The sequence below is a fragment of the Myxocyprinus asiaticus genome, chromosome 39, assembly GCF_019703515.2.
Source record: "Myxocyprinus asiaticus isolate MX2 ecotype Aquarium Trade chromosome 39, UBuf_Myxa_2, whole genome shotgun sequence".
NCBI lineage: Eukaryota > Metazoa > Chordata > Actinopteri > Cypriniformes > Catostomidae > Myxocyprinus > Myxocyprinus asiaticus.
This window is the reverse complement of record NC_059382.1, coordinates 27742249-27761362: the sequence shown is the minus strand read 5'-3', so window position 1 is coordinate 27761362 and position 19114 is coordinate 27742249. Positions and strand designations below refer to the sequence as shown.

Below are 19114 nucleotides of genomic sequence, written 5' to 3'. Positions count from 1 at the left end.
AAGTAAATTTGCTATGTCATGAAAGGGTCAAATTATGTAATATTTTAAGAGACCTATTGATCTTGACACAGTTCACTAATCGAGCTACTTTTTTTTTTTTTTTTTTTTTTTTTTTAGATTGTAGTCAAGCTACAGTCTTTATCTGTTTGTCCAAGTATATATGGCACAATGTGTAATCGAGTCTTTTAAGGAATGACAATAAATATGGTAGTATAATACATAACTCGCACTGCATCTGTCTTTTGTAGCGCAAAACGCAGAGGTCAGCTGTGGTCCGATTAACATGTATAATGTACATGCTGGATGAAGCAAAGCTACAATCGCATTATGTAGGTCTGTTGGTCTGACAATGTGACAGTCAGTCTAAAGATTTTACATTACATTTTAAAAGATGAATTACTGTTTTCGTCTGACTGAAATCAAACTTTTAATGTAATGTAAATATACTGACAGTCATGATATATGTGATATCATTTCCTGTTTTATGGTTTTCCTGTTGGTTGCCCTGCCATTATTTTGGACTCTTATTTTCCATTGACCTACAAACAAAAAAATAAACAAAAAAATGTATGTTCCTTTGGGAAACTGTCCTTTGACTGGCATACTTTGAAAACCACATCATAAAAGAATCATTGTGTATCACTGTGGCAAACCTCCAAAACACGCTCATGTGGAGGGCCTGCCCTGCCTCTCCTCTGATTGGATTATCCCCAAGACGTTCCCATTGGGTCAGCACAACACAATTCAAATTTAGAAATCAATCACAGTGTTGGCGAAATGATGTAACCGAGAATTTTCCTTTATCAGATTATTTATTAAATTATTTGTTTGCCATTTTCCAAGTGCAGCCCTCACAATCTACAGTATATGTGGAAGCTAAGGTAAGTTAACCCAATGCTAAACAGTTTGTTGATTTGTTTCGAATGGTGTTTGATTTTAAATTAGTCTAAAAAACATTCTTTGTAAAACTGAAAATGCTGCAATTTTACACCCACATGCTATTTAATTGAGCAATAACACAGAAGTAAACGAACAGAACAAGATGCAGACAACAGCAAGGCTGCCAAACAAAAGCCAGCACAGCTAGGTCTACAGCAAGAGTGGATCTTAAAGGGATAGTTCACCCAAAAAGGCAAAATCTTTCACAATTTACTCACACTCATGTGGTTTAAAACTTATATGACTTTCTTTCTTATGTTATACACAAAACGAGATGTTTTATTGAACATCTCAGGCTGCATTCACAAGAGATCTTGCATTGTTTTTAGCATTAAAAATTTCATAGCGCTCATGAATGCACAACAGATGTTAAGATTTTCACTGAAAAATGACTTAAATTTTGGGTTGTTTCTCACCAAAACCACATCATAGGCCTTGAGAAGACTTGGAATATGACCCATTAGTCACAAGGCAATGCTTTTGTGAAACTTTGTCCTTTTTTAAGTGAAGCACTATACACTGCCATTGTATTGAAAAGACAGATCAAGATATTCATTCAAACATCTCCTTTTGTCTTCTGCTTAAATCATACGGGTTTGGAACAACATGAGGGAATTATGACAGAATTTTCATTTTTGGGTGAACTATTCCTTTAACTATTCATCGTCCATATGTATGTTCTTGCCAGATGCTTATTCAAACTTAACCAAAATGACAATGGTAACAGCACACTTGTAGAGCAGGCATTAAAGAATAGCACTAATCTAAAATGTGTGCGGTGTGAGCCATGCTGAATGCTGCCATCTGATAGGAGAATAAATAGGTAACTGAACCCCGGCTATGTATCTACAAACCTCTCTGACAGCTAAAGTGGATCAGACATTCATCCGTTCTTGGTATATTACCAAACTTGTACTGAAAAAAAAAAAAAAAGTGACTGTTGCGTAAATTATCATGCATGCTAATTTAGCAGCGTTGCTAATGATGTCCTTCAAAGGCAGCATTTTAGCGATTTAGCATTCTGGCGTCTCTATTATCTGCCAGCTCTATTATGGATTACATGGTTCTGGTGGGATGGCTCTGTATCTTTTTGTATTCTGAGAATTGCTTAGTTCAGCTCTGGCTCCGAGCCAAGGGAGACACAAACCCAAAGCAAGAGAATTTTCTTCTAAGGCAATTACATTTAATTAATGCCCTCACTAGATTTGTGTCAACAATGCCTGGATTAACCCCCATTCTTCTGATTCTCATTGTGTTCCAAATAATAATGGGACACGCTACCTTTGCATTAAAGCCAAGGGGGTGCTATAGACAGATAAATTATACTGCCATACAAAGCCAAAGCACAGTAACTACGCCATCACTGAAACAAGAAAAATGGCTTAAAATTGTTTTGATTGCCCACACAAATGTGAATTATCAAATTTACACACTCTGTTTTCTCCAACCCGGTCTCATGATAAGTCATAATGGTAGTACGAGATGGCAAAATCGAAAGAAACTGTATGTTGAAATAAGGTTGGCTCATACATAAGCATACAATTTTTACTCCCATAGAGAAAAATAAATAAACAAACGAACAATGTATTTATTTATTTATTTTTTTAAGTTTAACCCCTAACCCAAACCTAAATCTAACCATTAAGTCTAATTTCAACCAAAACCTTACACCTAACCATAATTTTAATTGGAAAATAACTTCAGTGCACCAGGGAAGACAGACAACATTGGGAGTTTGGAACAGGACATACATCAGTCATTTGTATTGCATAAATAAATATGGAACAAGTAATCAAATTTGTTCTCTGATGACTCCTTTCTTAAAATTAAGTGTTGGATAGGAGGCTAGCTAAAACTTGATGGCTGTATTGTGTCAGTTTGAATACTGTTTGTTGATTGGTTGGTCTCTAAGGGAATAAAAGTCAAACAAGATTTTATGATTTCACCATTTCATAAGAATTATTACAGCTTGTCATAAGACTATGTTGGTCTTAGCATAGTTGAGCCAAACCCACCTGTCATAGGACAAATCATAAGAGACCCAATATATATATATACACTACCGGTCAAAAGTTTTGAAACACTTGACTGAAATGTTTCACATGATCTTAAAAATCTTTTGATCTGAAGGCATATGTTTAAATGTTTGAAATTAGTTTTGTAGACAAAAATATATTAATTTATTTCATTATAAAACTAAAATTATATTTAAAAAAAAAGTTTTTGAAATTGATGACTTGGACCAAATAATAAAGAAAAACAGCCAATAAGTGCCCAACATAGATGGGAAGTCCTTCAGTACTGTTTAAAAAGCATCCCAGAGTGATACCTCAAGAAGTTGGTTGAGAAAATGACAAGAGTACATGTCTGCAAATTCTAGGCAAAGGGTGACTACTTTGAAGATGCTAAAATATAACACAGTTTTTATTTATTTTGGATTTTGTTTAGTCACAACATAATTCCCATAGTTCCATTTATGTTATTCCATAGTTTTGATGACTTTACTATTATTCTAAAATGTAAAAAAAAACATAATAAAGAATGTTTCAAAACTTTTGACTGGTAGTGTATACTGTATATATATATATATATATATATATATATATATATATATATATATATATATATATATATATATATATATATACATACACACAGTTGAATTCAGACGTTTACATACACCTTAGCCAAATACATTTAAACTCAGTTTTTCACAATTCCTGACATTTAATTGTAGAAAACATTCCCTGTCTTAGGTCAGTTAGGATCACAACGTTATTTTAAGAATGTGTAATGTCAGAATAATATTAGAGAAAATTATTTATTTCAGCTTTCATCACATTCCCAGTGGGTCAGAAGTTTATATACACTTTGTTAGAATTTGGTAGCATTGCCTTTAATTTGTTTAACTTGGGGCAAACGTTTTGGGTAGCCTTCCACAAGCTTCTCACAATAAGTTGCTGGAATTTTGGCCCATTCCTCCAGACAGAACTGGTGTAACTGAGTCAGGTTTGTAGGCCTCCTTGCTCGCACACGCTTTTTCAGTTCTGCCCACAAATTTTCTATCGGACTGAGGTCAGGGCTTTGTGATGGCCACTCCAAAACCTTGACTTTGTTGTCCTTAAGCCATTTTGCCACAACTTTGGAGGTATGCTTGGGGTCATTGTCCATTCGGAAGACCCATTTGCGACCGAGCTTTAACTTCCTGGCTGATGTCTTGAGATGTTGCTTCAGTATATCCACATAATATTCCTTTCTCATGATGCCATCTATTTTATGAAGTTCAGTGCAGTCCCTCCTGCAGCAAAGCACCTCTACAACATGATGCTGCCACCCCTCTTCTTCACGGCTGGGATGGTGTTCTTCGGCTTGCAAGCCTCACCCTTTTTCCTCCAAACCTAACAATGGTCATTATGGCCAAACAGTTCAATTTGTTTTTAACTCATGTCATGCACAAAATAGATGTCCTAAATGACTCGCCAAAACTATAGTTTGCTAATATGAAATCTGTGGGGTGGTTAAAAATGTTGTATTATTGACTTGTGAGTGTATGTGAAGTGTATGTAAATATATACAGTATATTATTTAAATTTTTAAGTATTTATACATCATAGTTGTAATATCTTGGTACTGCTTTTCATATTTGCTGATTATAATAAACAAAATCATTTTACAACAGCATATTTTTACTGTACAGTAAAAAGGGCTCATCAATGAAAACAATGCAAATAGCAAAAGTAAAACGTATTAACGCATTATGGAAATAGGAATTGGGTGGTTAAATGTGCTTATATGTAGCAATATAATAGGTGTGGGTGAGAAACAGAACAATATTTAAGTAATGTTTTACTCTAAATCTCCACTTTAACTTTCACTTTCAGATGTGAAATTGAAACTAAACAGGCAACACATGTGACTTTCATATGTAAAAGTGAAAGTGGAGTTTTCGAGTAAAAAAGGAGTTAAATTTTGATCTGTTTCTCACCCATACCTATTATATCGCTTCTGAAGATATGGATTTAACCACTGAAGTCTTATGGATTACTTCTATGTTTCCTTTTTGTGATTTTTGTAGCTACAAATGTCTGATCACAATTCACTTGTGAAGACCTACAGAGCTGAGATATTCTTCTAAAAATCTTTGTTTGTGTTCTGCTGAAGAAAGAAAGTCATACACATCTGGGAGACATGAGATTGAGTAAATGATGAGAGAATTTTTATTTTTGGGTGAACTATACCTTTAAGTGTCCTGAAAATAATTTCACAATGCTTTCATGCAAAATAGATTTTTTTATTTATTTATTATTATTATTTTTATTTTTTTTTATTGATTTGGGGTTAAATATGACCAGGACATTTTCTTGACAGGTTTCGTGAGAATCACTCACTCACTTCCATGGCCTACTAGTGAAACAAAGCACAATAATAATATTTATTTGCTATAAAAAATAAAAAATACAATAAAAAAACATGCAAAACATAAATAGAATGGAAAAACATGAAAAAAAATGATGATAGAGAATTGAAAGGCTGAGATTAGAGATAAAGCCTTTACTGGGTAAGGTGGGGGTTTGGATTTCCTCTTTCCTTCTCTCACTCCATCCATCACTCTCTCATTCTCTCTCTCTCTCTCTCTCTCTCTCTCTCTCTCTTTCTCTCTCTCTCTCTTTATATTCACATAAAACATGAAGGGATATGTTATGTGATTGGAATTTGTACGCCAGACGCAGAGAGTTAAATCCATATAATCTCCTTTCACATTTAACACACACAGAGCCTTCCTGGTCTAATAATCGCAGCACAGTGGATGGCCTCTATTGGTTCCCATCTCACTCTGGCCTGTGGGGAGGGCAGATTATGGAGGTAGGTGCAAGCCAGGGGGCATGAGACTAGACAAGACCAAGTCTAGAGTCAGGAGAGGTGGGGAGTGAGTGGGGGACAGAGCGAGTGGTGAGGTGGCACCAGGACTAAGGTCACAGGTTCTAGATAAATGAAGAAAATGCTGGTATTCATTGTTCACACTTTGGGTGAACTTGAATATGAACTCGCTAGATTACATTATTATAATGTATAGACTGAGCTGTGCAGAGGGGTCTGATCCCAATGTGCTGCAAGAGGTGCACTGACAAAGCTGAGGGTTTCGAGCCAGAAAAGCACCTCTGGGATCCAGCTTTAGAGCTGAACAGCAGAGATCCCTGACATGCATAAAATGGAGCGGTCCCTGGCTGCCGTCAGATTTAAGTGCTATCTGGGACGAGTACAATCTATCCTGGTGTCAAATATAATTCCAAGGGACCTTTTCAGAACCACGGACAGTGACCGAGAGTGGTTCCAAAACACATTTCAGCACTGTAGACAGTTCCAATCCCCTTTCAGTGGAAACACAACTTAAAACTGAGCGTAAACAAACATTTGTTAAACTTTAATAGCTCCTTTAAAATTTAAAAATGTCTATCTCATTACTGGATAAATAACAACAACAAACACCCTCTGTGCGATGCCACCAAATATAGACAACTTTAGAAAGCCTGCATGACAACACTTCAATTTGAGATCTGTTGTAGACCTTTTGTAGATCTGAACAAAACACACAGAGACCGGGAAATATGGTCATGATCATATTTGAATAGGATAGAAAACAGGTCAGCTGGTTGGTCCCCCTGCCCCCACCCTTTTGCCTTTACAGATTATAGCCTAAAGCATATCCCCCTATAATAAAGACTGCAATATCTATAATCTCACAGTGGGGTTCTGGGTAAGGGGTTATGATTCCAGGAGGGTGATGATGGTGGGGGTAGTCTGAAGTAAGGGAGGGGGAAAGAGGAAAGGTTGTAGACAGACTGCACAGTTATGCAGTTAGTCCTTAACACCAGTTGGTGTTGCTATTGGGGGTGCTACAGGTGTGCAAAGATCTACATCTTAGTCCAGGTAAACTAGTGACACCTCAGACTGCAAGAAAGCTTTAAAGGGGGCATGACATGCCTTTTTTTATCATTATTTTAATATGTTCCTTGAGGTTCACTTATAGTATCAGTAAAGATTTTCGCACAAAAAAAAAAAAAAAAAAAACAGTTAAATATTTGTAAAACCTGATTATTTTCCACCCTAATTCTGATGCCCACTGTTATGATTGTCTCTCTGCTCTTGACCAACATGCTCTCTACTTGCCATCTCACAGCTCACCGCTACTGGGCAGGGCTACGGAAGTGATAAGGTACAGTAGGCGTTGATGTGTTGTTGTGGAGGCGGTCAGATGCAAATGTCTACCACAATGTGGAGGAAGTAGAGAACAAGTCATTTGGCAGCTTGGTTTTAAAAAAAAAAATGCTCTTTTTGCAGTGAGGAGGAAGTTTTGAGTTCTGAAACTTACAGTATTATTTTATAGTACAATGACCTCTTACATGTTAAAAGGTCAAGGAAAATTGTTTTCGCCTTTAATCTGATTGGCTAGCTTTATGCAACTTCCAGAAGTAAGGGCATGCTTTTTTTTTTTTTATCAGGACACCAAGAAAACAAAGTTGTGTTTACAAGGTACTGGAGTGATACAATGAAGAAGAACTAATCACTGAATTTGAAAACGTTTGTCAAGTTAGTGATATAAAAATTTTAAAAAGAGTTACTGTATGCTTGTGGCATTTAGTAGCAAATTAACTAGATTTCTATGAGCAGTACTATGTATTAAGATTGGATTTCTGATTTATACCTAATATAATTTGTTTTTATTACTTTTGGATTGACAGAAATTCTGCACACAAAGTCTACACACATTTCCCGCTATATTTTTGCAGCCTTCACATGCAATCGGAATTATCATAAATACGGGTTTTCTACTCAGAAGTTGCACATGAATGGCTCTCAAATCGTAATTACGTCTGGGAAACTCTGAGATCATTTTAATACCTAAGTTTCCATGTTAGGAGGAGACATAAACTTTCAACATGGTGGAGTAGAGTACAGTTTCCATTGGGAATGAAAGGTTTTATTCTTCTTCTTTTTAAATGCAGCTACCTTGTTATCCCTTGCCATTTTGGTCACATACATTTTAATCAGTAACCAATTGATGTAGAAAATTGCATTTATTTGACCAAAATTCCATTATCTTCAGCAAGCTGATTAACATGTATTACAGCATCAAAATAAGAGTTCCCCAAGAAATGTGAAAGAATGAGCCTGGCCAAGGTCTTTTTAGCAAGTCAGGTCACTCGGCGGCCATATTTGGAATGCTCGTGGGCAGCTATGTTCTATGTAAACAAGTGGCAAGTGCAGCTCCTATCTACTTGAATGGGGAAAGAACCAAATCTCCAAAACGGCTGGTCAACAGCCTACCCTAAGAGTCTGTTTACACCAAACACATTTTTCCACCTGTCTGAGCTATTTCTCAATTGTTTTTCTATGTAAACATGCGCTTGATGGATGTCTTTAACTGTTGTTGCATGAATCGCTGATTTTTTAGCTTTATTTTCCAGACACCATTGTCAAGTTAAAAAGAAGTTAAGCTATTAAAAATGCATCTCGACACACGTTTAGCTCTATTCATGACAAAGCATGTAGCTTTTTTAAGCGCAAGTACGCATTCGTTGTGAACAGCCCCTAAAAGTACAATATGCAACATGCGCTTACACCACTCACTTTTTTAAGAAGGTGCTTTGGATAGATGTTAATGCATAAGAGATTCGTTGTTCATGAATAGGAATGCTTAACCCTTGTGCGTCATTTAAAAAAGTTTCTCAGAGGTCCTTAATAGACAAAAATGTCCACGTCAAAAAACTGCAATAATAATATTATATATTAATATTATTTTCTACTTTCAATGAGATAATTTTTTTAACCAACATCAGTCCTGATCATAATTACCAAATATTCATTATTTTCAGGATTTTAACTCTTTAAATGCCAGTTTGTTTACATAATGCCACTGTTGTTTTTTACACACACACACACAATTTTCTCAATACACACATACAAAACACACTCTGACATCCATACCAATACACCCACACAATTTTAGCTGCATCATTTATTCAATTGTCCTGCAGTGCTCTATAATACAGCAAACAGAAAATAGGAAAAAAGCATGTATTTGCTCCATAGGCTAAACATGAGAAGAACTGCGCCATCTGGTGGAAAATATACATTTTTAAAATGTTGAAGCCAGGGCTACGGAATGAAAGCATAATATCATAGAATTCATGATTTTATGCTTTACTGGCACTGGGATCAAATATTGCAGTTTTAATGGGTTTCAATGGGGACATTTTTGTCCTTAAATTCCTGAGTGTAACTATTTTGTGTACACAGTGTATTATAGATTTATTATAGGCCCTGAGGTTGAAATATCAAAATTCTCCCAAAAATACACACCTTTGGCAAAATTTATGCTGTTGGCATTAACACAATTATCAAAAAAACAAAAATGAGAAAGACAAAAATGTCCTGAAGGTCGCACAAGTGTTAAAAAATAAACACACATGCAGGACACACACAAAGCATGCAACTGTCCTAGATGGGGGCTTGTATGTCTGGGGACTGTTTTGAGGGGTTTAGGTCATTTTAGTGAGTCTTAAGAAGAGGGGAAAGATAGGGCAATGGCAATGATAATCCAGTTTCATCTCCCTTTGTTCTGAGATGACTTCCATGCAAGGGCTAACATAGCCCTGCAGCTCTTTGCCATTCTCACTAGTCGCTACCATATGCCAAACAAGGAGAAAGTCTTGGAATGCCAAATTGCTCCATTAATGACACCTGTTTTGTCTTGATCTATCGGCCTGACTCTTAAGATGGAAGCAGAATTCTCCACCCACTTCCTCAAAACAAACAAGCAAAAAAACTAATCCTGCTTAAAAATGTTTTTGCTCATCATTTCTTGTCGTTTCTCCATTCTTTTTGCCATTTTTCCTCATTAATCTTTCCATTTTCCTCCATCTCATCTTCTCCTTTATGTAGTCCCTCATACTTGTGTGAATTCAAACACATTTGCACAACATATACATACATATATACATATTTTTTTAGTGTGCAGTCAGTATAAAAATTTTGTATGAATGTGTATTGCAGATAAGCTAGGCTATTGCCAATGGTGAATCGCTAGGCATAATGCAGCTCTCTTAGACTCTCATCTGCATTTGCTTAGACACACACTCTCTCTCACACACATGCACACACATGGATCCTAAAGATACCCACAAAGAAGCAAAGGAAATGTGCTCTCTCTCTTTCTATCACTCTCTCTCACCTACATAAATATTTCTAAAAATATATTTTTGGGATGCACAACTGTTTTAGAACAACAACAACAACAGCACAACTCAACCTTCCATTTGCCTCCGAGCCTCCCAATTAATTTATTCGCAGATTGTTCAAGGGCCATTTCTGCTGTCAAACCTGTCTGAATCACGCTATAACGCTGCATTTTTTTTTAATAGCTTCCAGTGTCATAATGTTTTCTACCACCTTTTAAAATGACCCCTGAGATTAGCAAGTCAGAGAGACAGAGCAGAGCTTTCTCAGAAAGATCCACTGTTCTGCATTTCTTTCTTAGACCACCCACTTAACAAACCAAGAATCATTTATGCACAGCTCCATCAAGGAAAAATCAATACTACAGGTGCTGAGTAACTTCCAGTTGAATCAAAAAGTCAGCCGTACACCGCATCCAGTTATAATTTGGTTTACAATAGCTAGAATAAGAGCTGTGCGTGTATGTGTCAAGCATTTCTCCATATGCTGAGAAGGACACATGTACACTTGTGTTTAGATAGATTACATTTGTTCTGGTATATTAGAGTAAATCTAGGCTGCCGCTGTTGTCCCAGTATTTGTTCAGTGCTTTGGGTGAGTGAGCTCAAGTGGATTGGAAACCAGTCACATGTAACCCCACATTTGTATGGCAATCTCTTTGAGGGAAGGGAGACTGAGAAAGAGAGACTAAAATTAGGTATACGTATTTCTGCATGCTATATAACAAGCATTTTGCATATATGAATCTGCTGTGCATAATATTAACGATGTCTATTGCAGCTATATGTTTAAGTGTTTAAAATCTTAGTTGATAAACTGTTGATAAAGTCTCTTGCTTTCTAAATGGGGGCTTTTGAAAAGGGTAAAGGTCCTTTTACATCTCTTACATTTGTTTTGTTACTACAAGAATCATTTTCAGTATTTGCTCAAGATTCTAGCTCAGACTTCAAAGCAAAGATTTTTGAGGTTGAGTGTCAGTCCTTGGTATGCATTTTAAAACATTCAATAAAGGGTAAAAGTAAAGGAAACACATTATTAACTCTAAATGGCCACAAGTGAGGTCTGCAACAGCACCTGCTGTACAAGAACCAGAATTTTTGTTCAAAAATTCATGTCATTAAAAGCAATTGTTTTGATTTCAGTATTCAGTTACATGGAATATTACTCGCGAGCTCCGCGTCAACAGTCCGCTCTGCAACACTAGATCGATATCTGGATTTAACTATCAGAGACAGACCACCTCTGTGCGTTCAGAAACAGCTTGACGGAGTGCAAAGTATTGGAACAGAACACATGTGTCTCGAGACGCGTTAACACTTGAAGTTCTTTTTAACTTGACACGGCGTCTAAAAAACGCAGCGCTCCTGCACGAGACACTGATTAAATACAGTGAGACGCAACGCAACGGTAAAAGACGTCAGTCTAGCGCATCTTTACATAGAAAAACAACTGGAAAAACAGCGCGGACAACTGCAAATAACACGTTTGGTGTGAACGGTTCCTAACAGGGGGAAAAAACATGGGTCTCGAGACACCTTTGAACAGCTCTTTAAACGGTATAGGCGTTTAAAAACGTGGCACTCCTGCACGAGATGCTGACAAAAAAAAAAAAAAAAATTAAAAAAAATAAAAAGAAAGAAAGAAAGGAAAAGAAAACAGCGAGACGCGGAGTGCAAATACGTCAGTCTATAGCGCGTGTTCACGTGGGAAAATAACTGAAAACAGCGCGAACGGACGGAAAAACGCGTTTGGTATGAACAGTCCCCAATGGAACAAAAACACAGGTGTCAAAAGACGCGTTTTGAACAGTTAAAAGTTATTTTTAACTTCACGTGGCGTCTAAAAAACGCGGCGCTCCTGCACGAGACACTGATTAAAAACAGTAAGACGCAACGGTAAAAAGACGTCCGTCTAGCGCATCTTTACATAGAAAAAAAAAATTGATAAAACAGCGCGGACAATTGCAAATAACGCGTTTTGTGTGAACGGTTCCTAATGGGGGGGGGGGGGGATGGGTCTCGAGACACGTTTTGAACAGACAGAGCGAACGGATGCAAAGACGCGTTTGGTGTGAACTGTCCCTGATTAAACAAAACGTTGAAAGTTGAACTGGTGTTAACTTGACACGCCGTCTTAAAGCGCAACGCTAATAGAGACGCGACGCGACGCAACGGTCAATTATCAACATACTCAACCCTATTCCTGGAGGCCCCCCAACACTGCACATTTTGTATATCTCCCTTTTCTGACACAACCAATTCAGGTCTTGTAGTCTCCAGTAACAAGCTGATGAGTTGAATCAGGTGTGTTTGATTATGGAGATATCCAATCAGTGTAGTGTTGGTGGGCCTCCAGGAACAGGATTGAGAACCAACATAATATCGCAGACGAAGCTATTCCCGTAGTTATGGCATAATATAATAATAGGTACATTATCCTGTCTCTTATAGAACTTTGCGCTTGGTGTCCGATATGGACAAGTGGCTCCGAGGCGTCGCGTTCAGGCGCTCCAGAAGCGAGGAGTGTTTAAGGAGAACAGCGGTCGCCTGAACGCGCAGAGAGAGTGACAGGTAGATTTGTATTTTGACCGCACTAATGGCAGGTGGAGCGGCGGGGTGTTATTTTAGGTAGAAGGGGGAAAAAACGCTTAAGCGGAGTGGTAATAGCCATTCAATTAAGGGTATTTATAAATAGGCAACTGATCACGAACAGTGTGTTTTAACACTTTTCATACATATAAAACCTACATATTACTACTACACAGTTTGAGTAATCTGTCGGCAGCAATGACTCATGGTGCTGTCACCATGTCTATATATTTATAGAGGAAGAGTCTTGATAAAATGCACAAACAGTGTGTCTACGACTATAACGAAATAAAGAGAGAGAGAGAGAGAGAGAGAGAGAGAGAGAGAGAGAGAGAGAGAGAGAGAGAGAGAGAAATAAATAAATGGAGTCCTTATGGCCAATGACCTGATTTACTTTTTGAGTGGGGGATGCGCCAGATCTCCTACTAATTGCGCAGCTGGGAAGAACAGGGGATTTAATGGGGGTAAAAAAAGAGAAAGGAATCCAATTTTGCATATTTCTATGAGGGGGAGACCGGATGGGATGGAGGTGTCCTGATGTGAGGAGCAGGTTTGACATTGCACGCAGTTTGGAGGTGAAATCGTCTGAAAGTAGGCAAATAATATTTTCGAAATGTGTCTCATGTTTAAACAATTCTGTTCTGGTTAAAATAAGACATATAAGTACACATCCCATAATAATAATAATACTAATAATAATAATAATAATAATAGGCTTATAATAATAATAATAATATTCCCAACTCTAAAAGGGTTTGATGGGTTGGACGTGGTAAATGTTCAGAAAATCGTATCACCACACAAATTTGACGACCTGACGACTGATGATCCTTAAAATAAATATTAGACAGACACAGATACACACACACGCGAACACACACAGCCGGCTCTGTATTCACTATTCAGTATTGAAGCAAATCTGCTCTTAAATTACATAAACGAAATCAAATTAAAAGATTATTTCCACACAAATTGGTAAATTGTCATAATTATGTTATGTGTGCTCTAAAGTTTATTAAAGCCACGAAAGATATAGAGATACACAAATAATCGTTATAATTTGATCATTTTAAAAACAGATTTGAGGCCTTTCAGAGTCTGAACAATAACATAGATTAGCCTAATTATACAATTATATATTCAAAGCCCATAACTAATTTTTTTAAATACCAATAATAATTGATTATGTTAGTAGGCTAATGTTCATAATAATTTATATGATTGTTTTTACAATAACGATATAATAATAGTAATAATAATAATAATAATAATAATAACAACAACAACAATAATAAAAGGCCTTGTCTAATCATTCAAACAATTCGACGATATCAATATAGATCTCACATGCAAATAACAATGACAATTTCCACATATAACATTTGCAGCATCCCTCGGTGCGTTTTTCATTTCGTTTCATTTCCATAAAAAGACAAGCTGACTCTCGAGACTTTACACTGGATCTGTTTCCCCAGCCCGGGGTTCAGGTGTGAAGGCAGGGGGGTAATATGCTACAACTTGCCCGGGTCACGATAACGCATAATAATGTGTTTTAAATGGCTGATCATTACTAAAACAAAAGACTAAAATGTGCTCTAATGACAACACTTATATTTCGTGAAATGTGAAAAAAAAAAAAAAAAAAAAAAAAAAACATGTTTTTGCCAGAGGATGCTTCTATATTCCTTGAAAGTGGAAAAGATGGAGGCGCGGCCCACTCGGAAAAAATACGCAGTCCTAATGCATATGCATATATGATAATTGATGTGCGTTTTACATCTCCTATCGGCCGTGTCATCAGAGCTCAAGGTACATGATAGGAAATATCATGTTAAATTGACAGAAAAAAAAAAAAAAAAAAAAAAAAAAACAATTTAACTCATGAGTGCCAGAAATTAAAATAAAAACAGGGCAAACATAAGTTTCTTTGAGACCTCCGTATCCCGTTTTACGCACTTTACGCCCTACTGCACCCTTCCTCCCCCACACACAAGCACGTATTAATACACACCACATTTATCTCACAGAAAGAGAGAGAGAGAGAGAGAGAGAGAGAGAGAGAGAGAGAGAGAGAGAGAGAGAGAGAGAGAATAAATCTGACCTTACATCCCCATTCAAATGACATTGTAAATGAATTTTAAAAATAAACTGAAGCATGGACTCTAGGCTACTTATCAAAATCTAAACCTTACAAAACTCAAGCCCTTGTAAAACCAGGAGCAGTATTTCAATTTGAACTGTTGGTGGGTAAATAAAAAGCAGTACTTGACAAAGCAATCTCAGATGAAGAACAAACACTTGAAAATAGGGACACTGAGGGCGGGAAAGTGGTTTCATCCAGACATATTTTGCAAAATAATGTCAGGAAAAAAAAAAAAAAATGAGCAAAAACTGAAAGCAAATCTCCAAGGCTGACGGGGGAAGTATGGGAGGGCATGCTATGATGGGAGGGGGGGGGGGGGGTCAAAAACAAATTTGTTGAGCAAACATTGTCAGGAATTGATGGGTAAAAATAACTAAATGAGTAAATAACCTTAATCGTGGATAACAAAAACCGCATTTTCATTTTGCATTTACACAAATGCAGATTTGCCATATCAAGCCCACCATCAGCACAGTCAAACCAGGAATCTGTTGGCATAGAAAATGGAGGACCACTAATTGCACCAGCGCTAATTGGAAATGAGGCTGCATATGCCATTATATTTTCAAATGATCCATGCAGATAATCTGTGCTCTGAAAACATATTTTTTTTGAATGGCAAAATACGTATGATTCCTTTTCCTAAATGCACGCAAACAGATCCAATGGGATATAAACAATAAACAGACGTATTACAATCTCAACAGACAGACGGGAAGAAAATTGCATCCCTTTTTCGAGCACAGCGATACTTCGGACAGTTAAAGTACACCGGGACCCAACAAATGCACACCTCACCAACCATCTTTACTTTTTCCACCTTACAGAAGACCAAAAGTGTATCCTAAATGCACACGATCGATGCAAAAATCTGCTCCCTGCCTTCTCTCCCGTTCTGCATATTCATAACTCCACATCATATTCATATCTTGCATACAAATCATGCTATCTCCCCCCATCTTTGCGCACGGGAACGGGACCCAAAACAGGTGCCCAAGCTGCTATTCGTCATTAACCACCAACTAAAGAAACGATTTTAAACGACTAAATCACATTTGGAACGAAGTTTCATTAGTTCACAACAGAAAGAAACTTCGAAACGTACAGATGAAATGCGAGAGCGCAATAAAATAACGCATGATGCCTCTCCATTAAACTTGTAACAGTGCTATTTTTAATTTTTTTTTTCCCTAAAGGCAACGCAATTGGAAATAATTTCCACATACAAGTCAACTTAAATCAAATGAATAAAGTGCATTTTCTTGTTTTTTTTTTTTTTTTTTTTTTTTTTTTTCAACATTATAAGACAATAAAAGCAGCTATAAATCAACTGAGCACATACCTTCTTGAAAAGAATACAGGAGGAGTAAAGTTACCAGCCACATGCCATAAATAGCAGGTATATTTCTCAGGAATGTTTTGCAATCCCGACGTGTGCACTGTGCAGTATTCGGCCAGGCGAGGCTCCGTGCAGGAGTGGTGACGATGCTCCCCGGCGATCTCTCCAGCCCTAGTCCCGGACTCGCCAGCGCCGAGAAGCGGGGAAGACTTTGGTCCCGCCTCTCGAATCCTCCCATCCGCGGAACCGTCATCCGAGCGGCCCCTCCTTCGGTAGTCTAATGATGAGACGCGATGGAGAGGTGCTGCACAGCAGCGCGGTGCGGGGCCAGAGAGGGACGCGGCGAGGACGGCGCACGGAGTTTTGTTGGTGGGGGGTGGGTTGAGTGCATCAGAGAGGACAGGACTTAACATGATGTTGTTGTTGTGAGCGGTCCACGTGGTTGGAGACAGCTGGGGCATTCTGTGGCACTCAATGTTACCGTGGCGCACTGGGAACTCAGGGGCTACTTTTTACGCAAAGTGGATCACCTATCGCGAAGTCAAGAGGCTTACCTTTCACTGATACACATCTGTTTCGCTCTTCATCTTTGTCCGTGCTGATGTGCCTGCGCGTAATTTCAATATAAAGTGCGTAAGTTCTTTGTGTCACTGCTCGTTGAGTGACACATGCGTGCGTCCTTAGAGACAGGTGCACAAGACCCTGTCACCCTCTCTCTATACATTAACGTCGCCTGTGTGTGAGAGGGAGAACGCGTGCTGCGCGCTTCAGAGGCGCGCTGAGAAATGCCCGAATCCCCGGCATTGTTCCGCGCTCAGAATGAGAGGACTGACATGCGGGGGGCGTATCATGTATCGCTATTGTCTCGAGTGGCGGATAATACTCACAGACCACCCCGGCTTTATCGGTCTGCCTGGTGACTGTAGTGTCTTGCAAGTTTATAAAACGAAACCTTTACATGAATAGATGTTCAGTCTTGATTGTAAATTGACCATTATAAAAACCCTGTATAAGAGAGTTTCAGCAACAACAACAAAAAATCAGTAGGCAATGACATTTGAATTTTTTATGTCAACCCCTTAATATACAGCGCATGTCAGCTTCAAAAGAACAAAGCAGGATTTCTGCAGATTATTTTGACAACAATATGCAGCAATGCCAAAGTATGAGTCTGGGTGTAAAATTACAGTATGGCACATTACCCCCTGGGGCAACTTAAAAATCCACAACAATGTGTAGACTAAAGGAAAGTCTGTTACCAATGGTTGCAGTGTTTTGCTCGATGGTTTCTGCTCCAGTGATTTCACCTCACTCCCACATCCTCTTTAGGTAATTATTGAACTGTAACACGTGCTGTATGGATTATAGACTATGTGCAGCCCTGTCAGAGAAACAACCAATTCAGATATCCATCAAACTGACATGTGATTCCACACACATTCTAATAGCCATGTAGCCTTACCCAGTCCTATACCGGTTCATCTCATGTGAATACATACAGTGGGGTCAGATAATTTAAAGGGAATAATCATTAGTGAAAAACTTCTATAGGCCTGCAGTTATGAGATTGAGAAGACAAGGCAAATGAACATAGAATGTGAACAGTGAACAGTCACTATAGTGAATAGTGAGATTAGATTTGTGGATAACTTATATGTCCTACATAAAATGTGCAGCTGTAGAGTTTCACATACTGTACAATATATCTCTGCAAATTTTGACAAAATTGGAAAACCCAAGTTGTATAAATCTGTCCCTTGTGTGCTTGTTTATTAAATAATACATACATAATACATAATAATATGCATGCAGAACTCATTCATACAAGTTATTTGCATTTCCCACCATTTGCATGTTTGTTTATGAAAAACAACAAACAAAAAAAACAAAAACGTGGCAAATTTCATGATGATTGCAGCTACTAAAAAGAGTCAGAATGCATTTTAACATGTTTAAATACATTTTGCACAATTCCGGACATCCCCCCATTTCCATACCCAAAACTGAAAATTCTCATCATTTACTCACCCTCAGGCCATCCCAGATGTGTATGACTTTCTTTCTTCTGCAGAACACAAATGAAGATTTTTAGAAGAATATCTCAGCTCTGGTGGTCCATTCAATGCAAGTGAATGGTGACCAAAACTTTGAAGCTCCAAAAGCACATAAAGGCAGTATAAAACTAATCCATAGGACTCCAGTGGTTAAATCCGTGTCATCAGAAGTGATATGATAGGTGTGGGTGAAAAACAGACCAATATTTAAGTCTTTTTTATTTTTTATTTTTACAATAAATCTCCACTTTCATTTTCACATTTTTCATCTTTTGTTTCTTGGCGATTCACATTCTTCTTGCATATCACCACCTACTGGTTGGGGTTGGTCAAAGGTGGAGATTTATATTTAAAAAAAAGGATTGAAAATTTATCTGTTTCTTACCCACACCTATCATATTGCTTTAGAAGACATTAATTTAACCACTGGAGTCGTATGGATTACTTTTATGCTGCCTTGGAGCTTCAAAGTTCTGGCCACCATTCACTTGCATTGCCTGGACCTGCAGAGCTGAGATATTCTTCTAAAAATCTTCATTTGTGTTCTGCAGAAGAAAGAAAGTCATCCGCATCTGGTATGTCATGCGTGTGAGTAAATGATAAGAACATTTTTGGGTGAACTAGTCCTTTAAAAACTTACCGTGAGCTCAGAGTTTGTTAATTGATGTTTCTGTCGAAGCCATCAGTCCACGGTATTTTAACGTACATTTTTTTTACAGAAATTGTGTTAATAGCGGAATTCCTGTTGTAGAACTACACTACCCATGATCCTGAATAGAAAGATCCACCAATCAAAGAATTGTATCAAACAAAG

At 37.7% G+C, this 19114-nt stretch overlaps 1 protein-coding gene across 2 annotated transcripts in view; it reads right to left on the bottom strand.

The window, feature by feature from the left end:
• LOC127429539 (cell adhesion molecule DSCAML1-like) overlaps nucleotides 1-16605 on the bottom strand; it is a 181244-nt gene extending 164639 nt beyond the window's left edge. For both annotated transcript variants that reach the window (XM_051678646.1, XM_051678647.1), the window contains exon 1: nucleotides 16250-16605. In XM_051678646.1, the coding sequence (XP_051534606.1) occupies nucleotides 16250-16499 (250 nt within the window). In that variant the 5' untranslated portion in view covers nucleotides 16500-16605. The remainder of the gene's footprint in view (nucleotides 1-16249) is intronic.
• Nucleotides 16606-19114: the final 2509 nt, after the last annotated feature.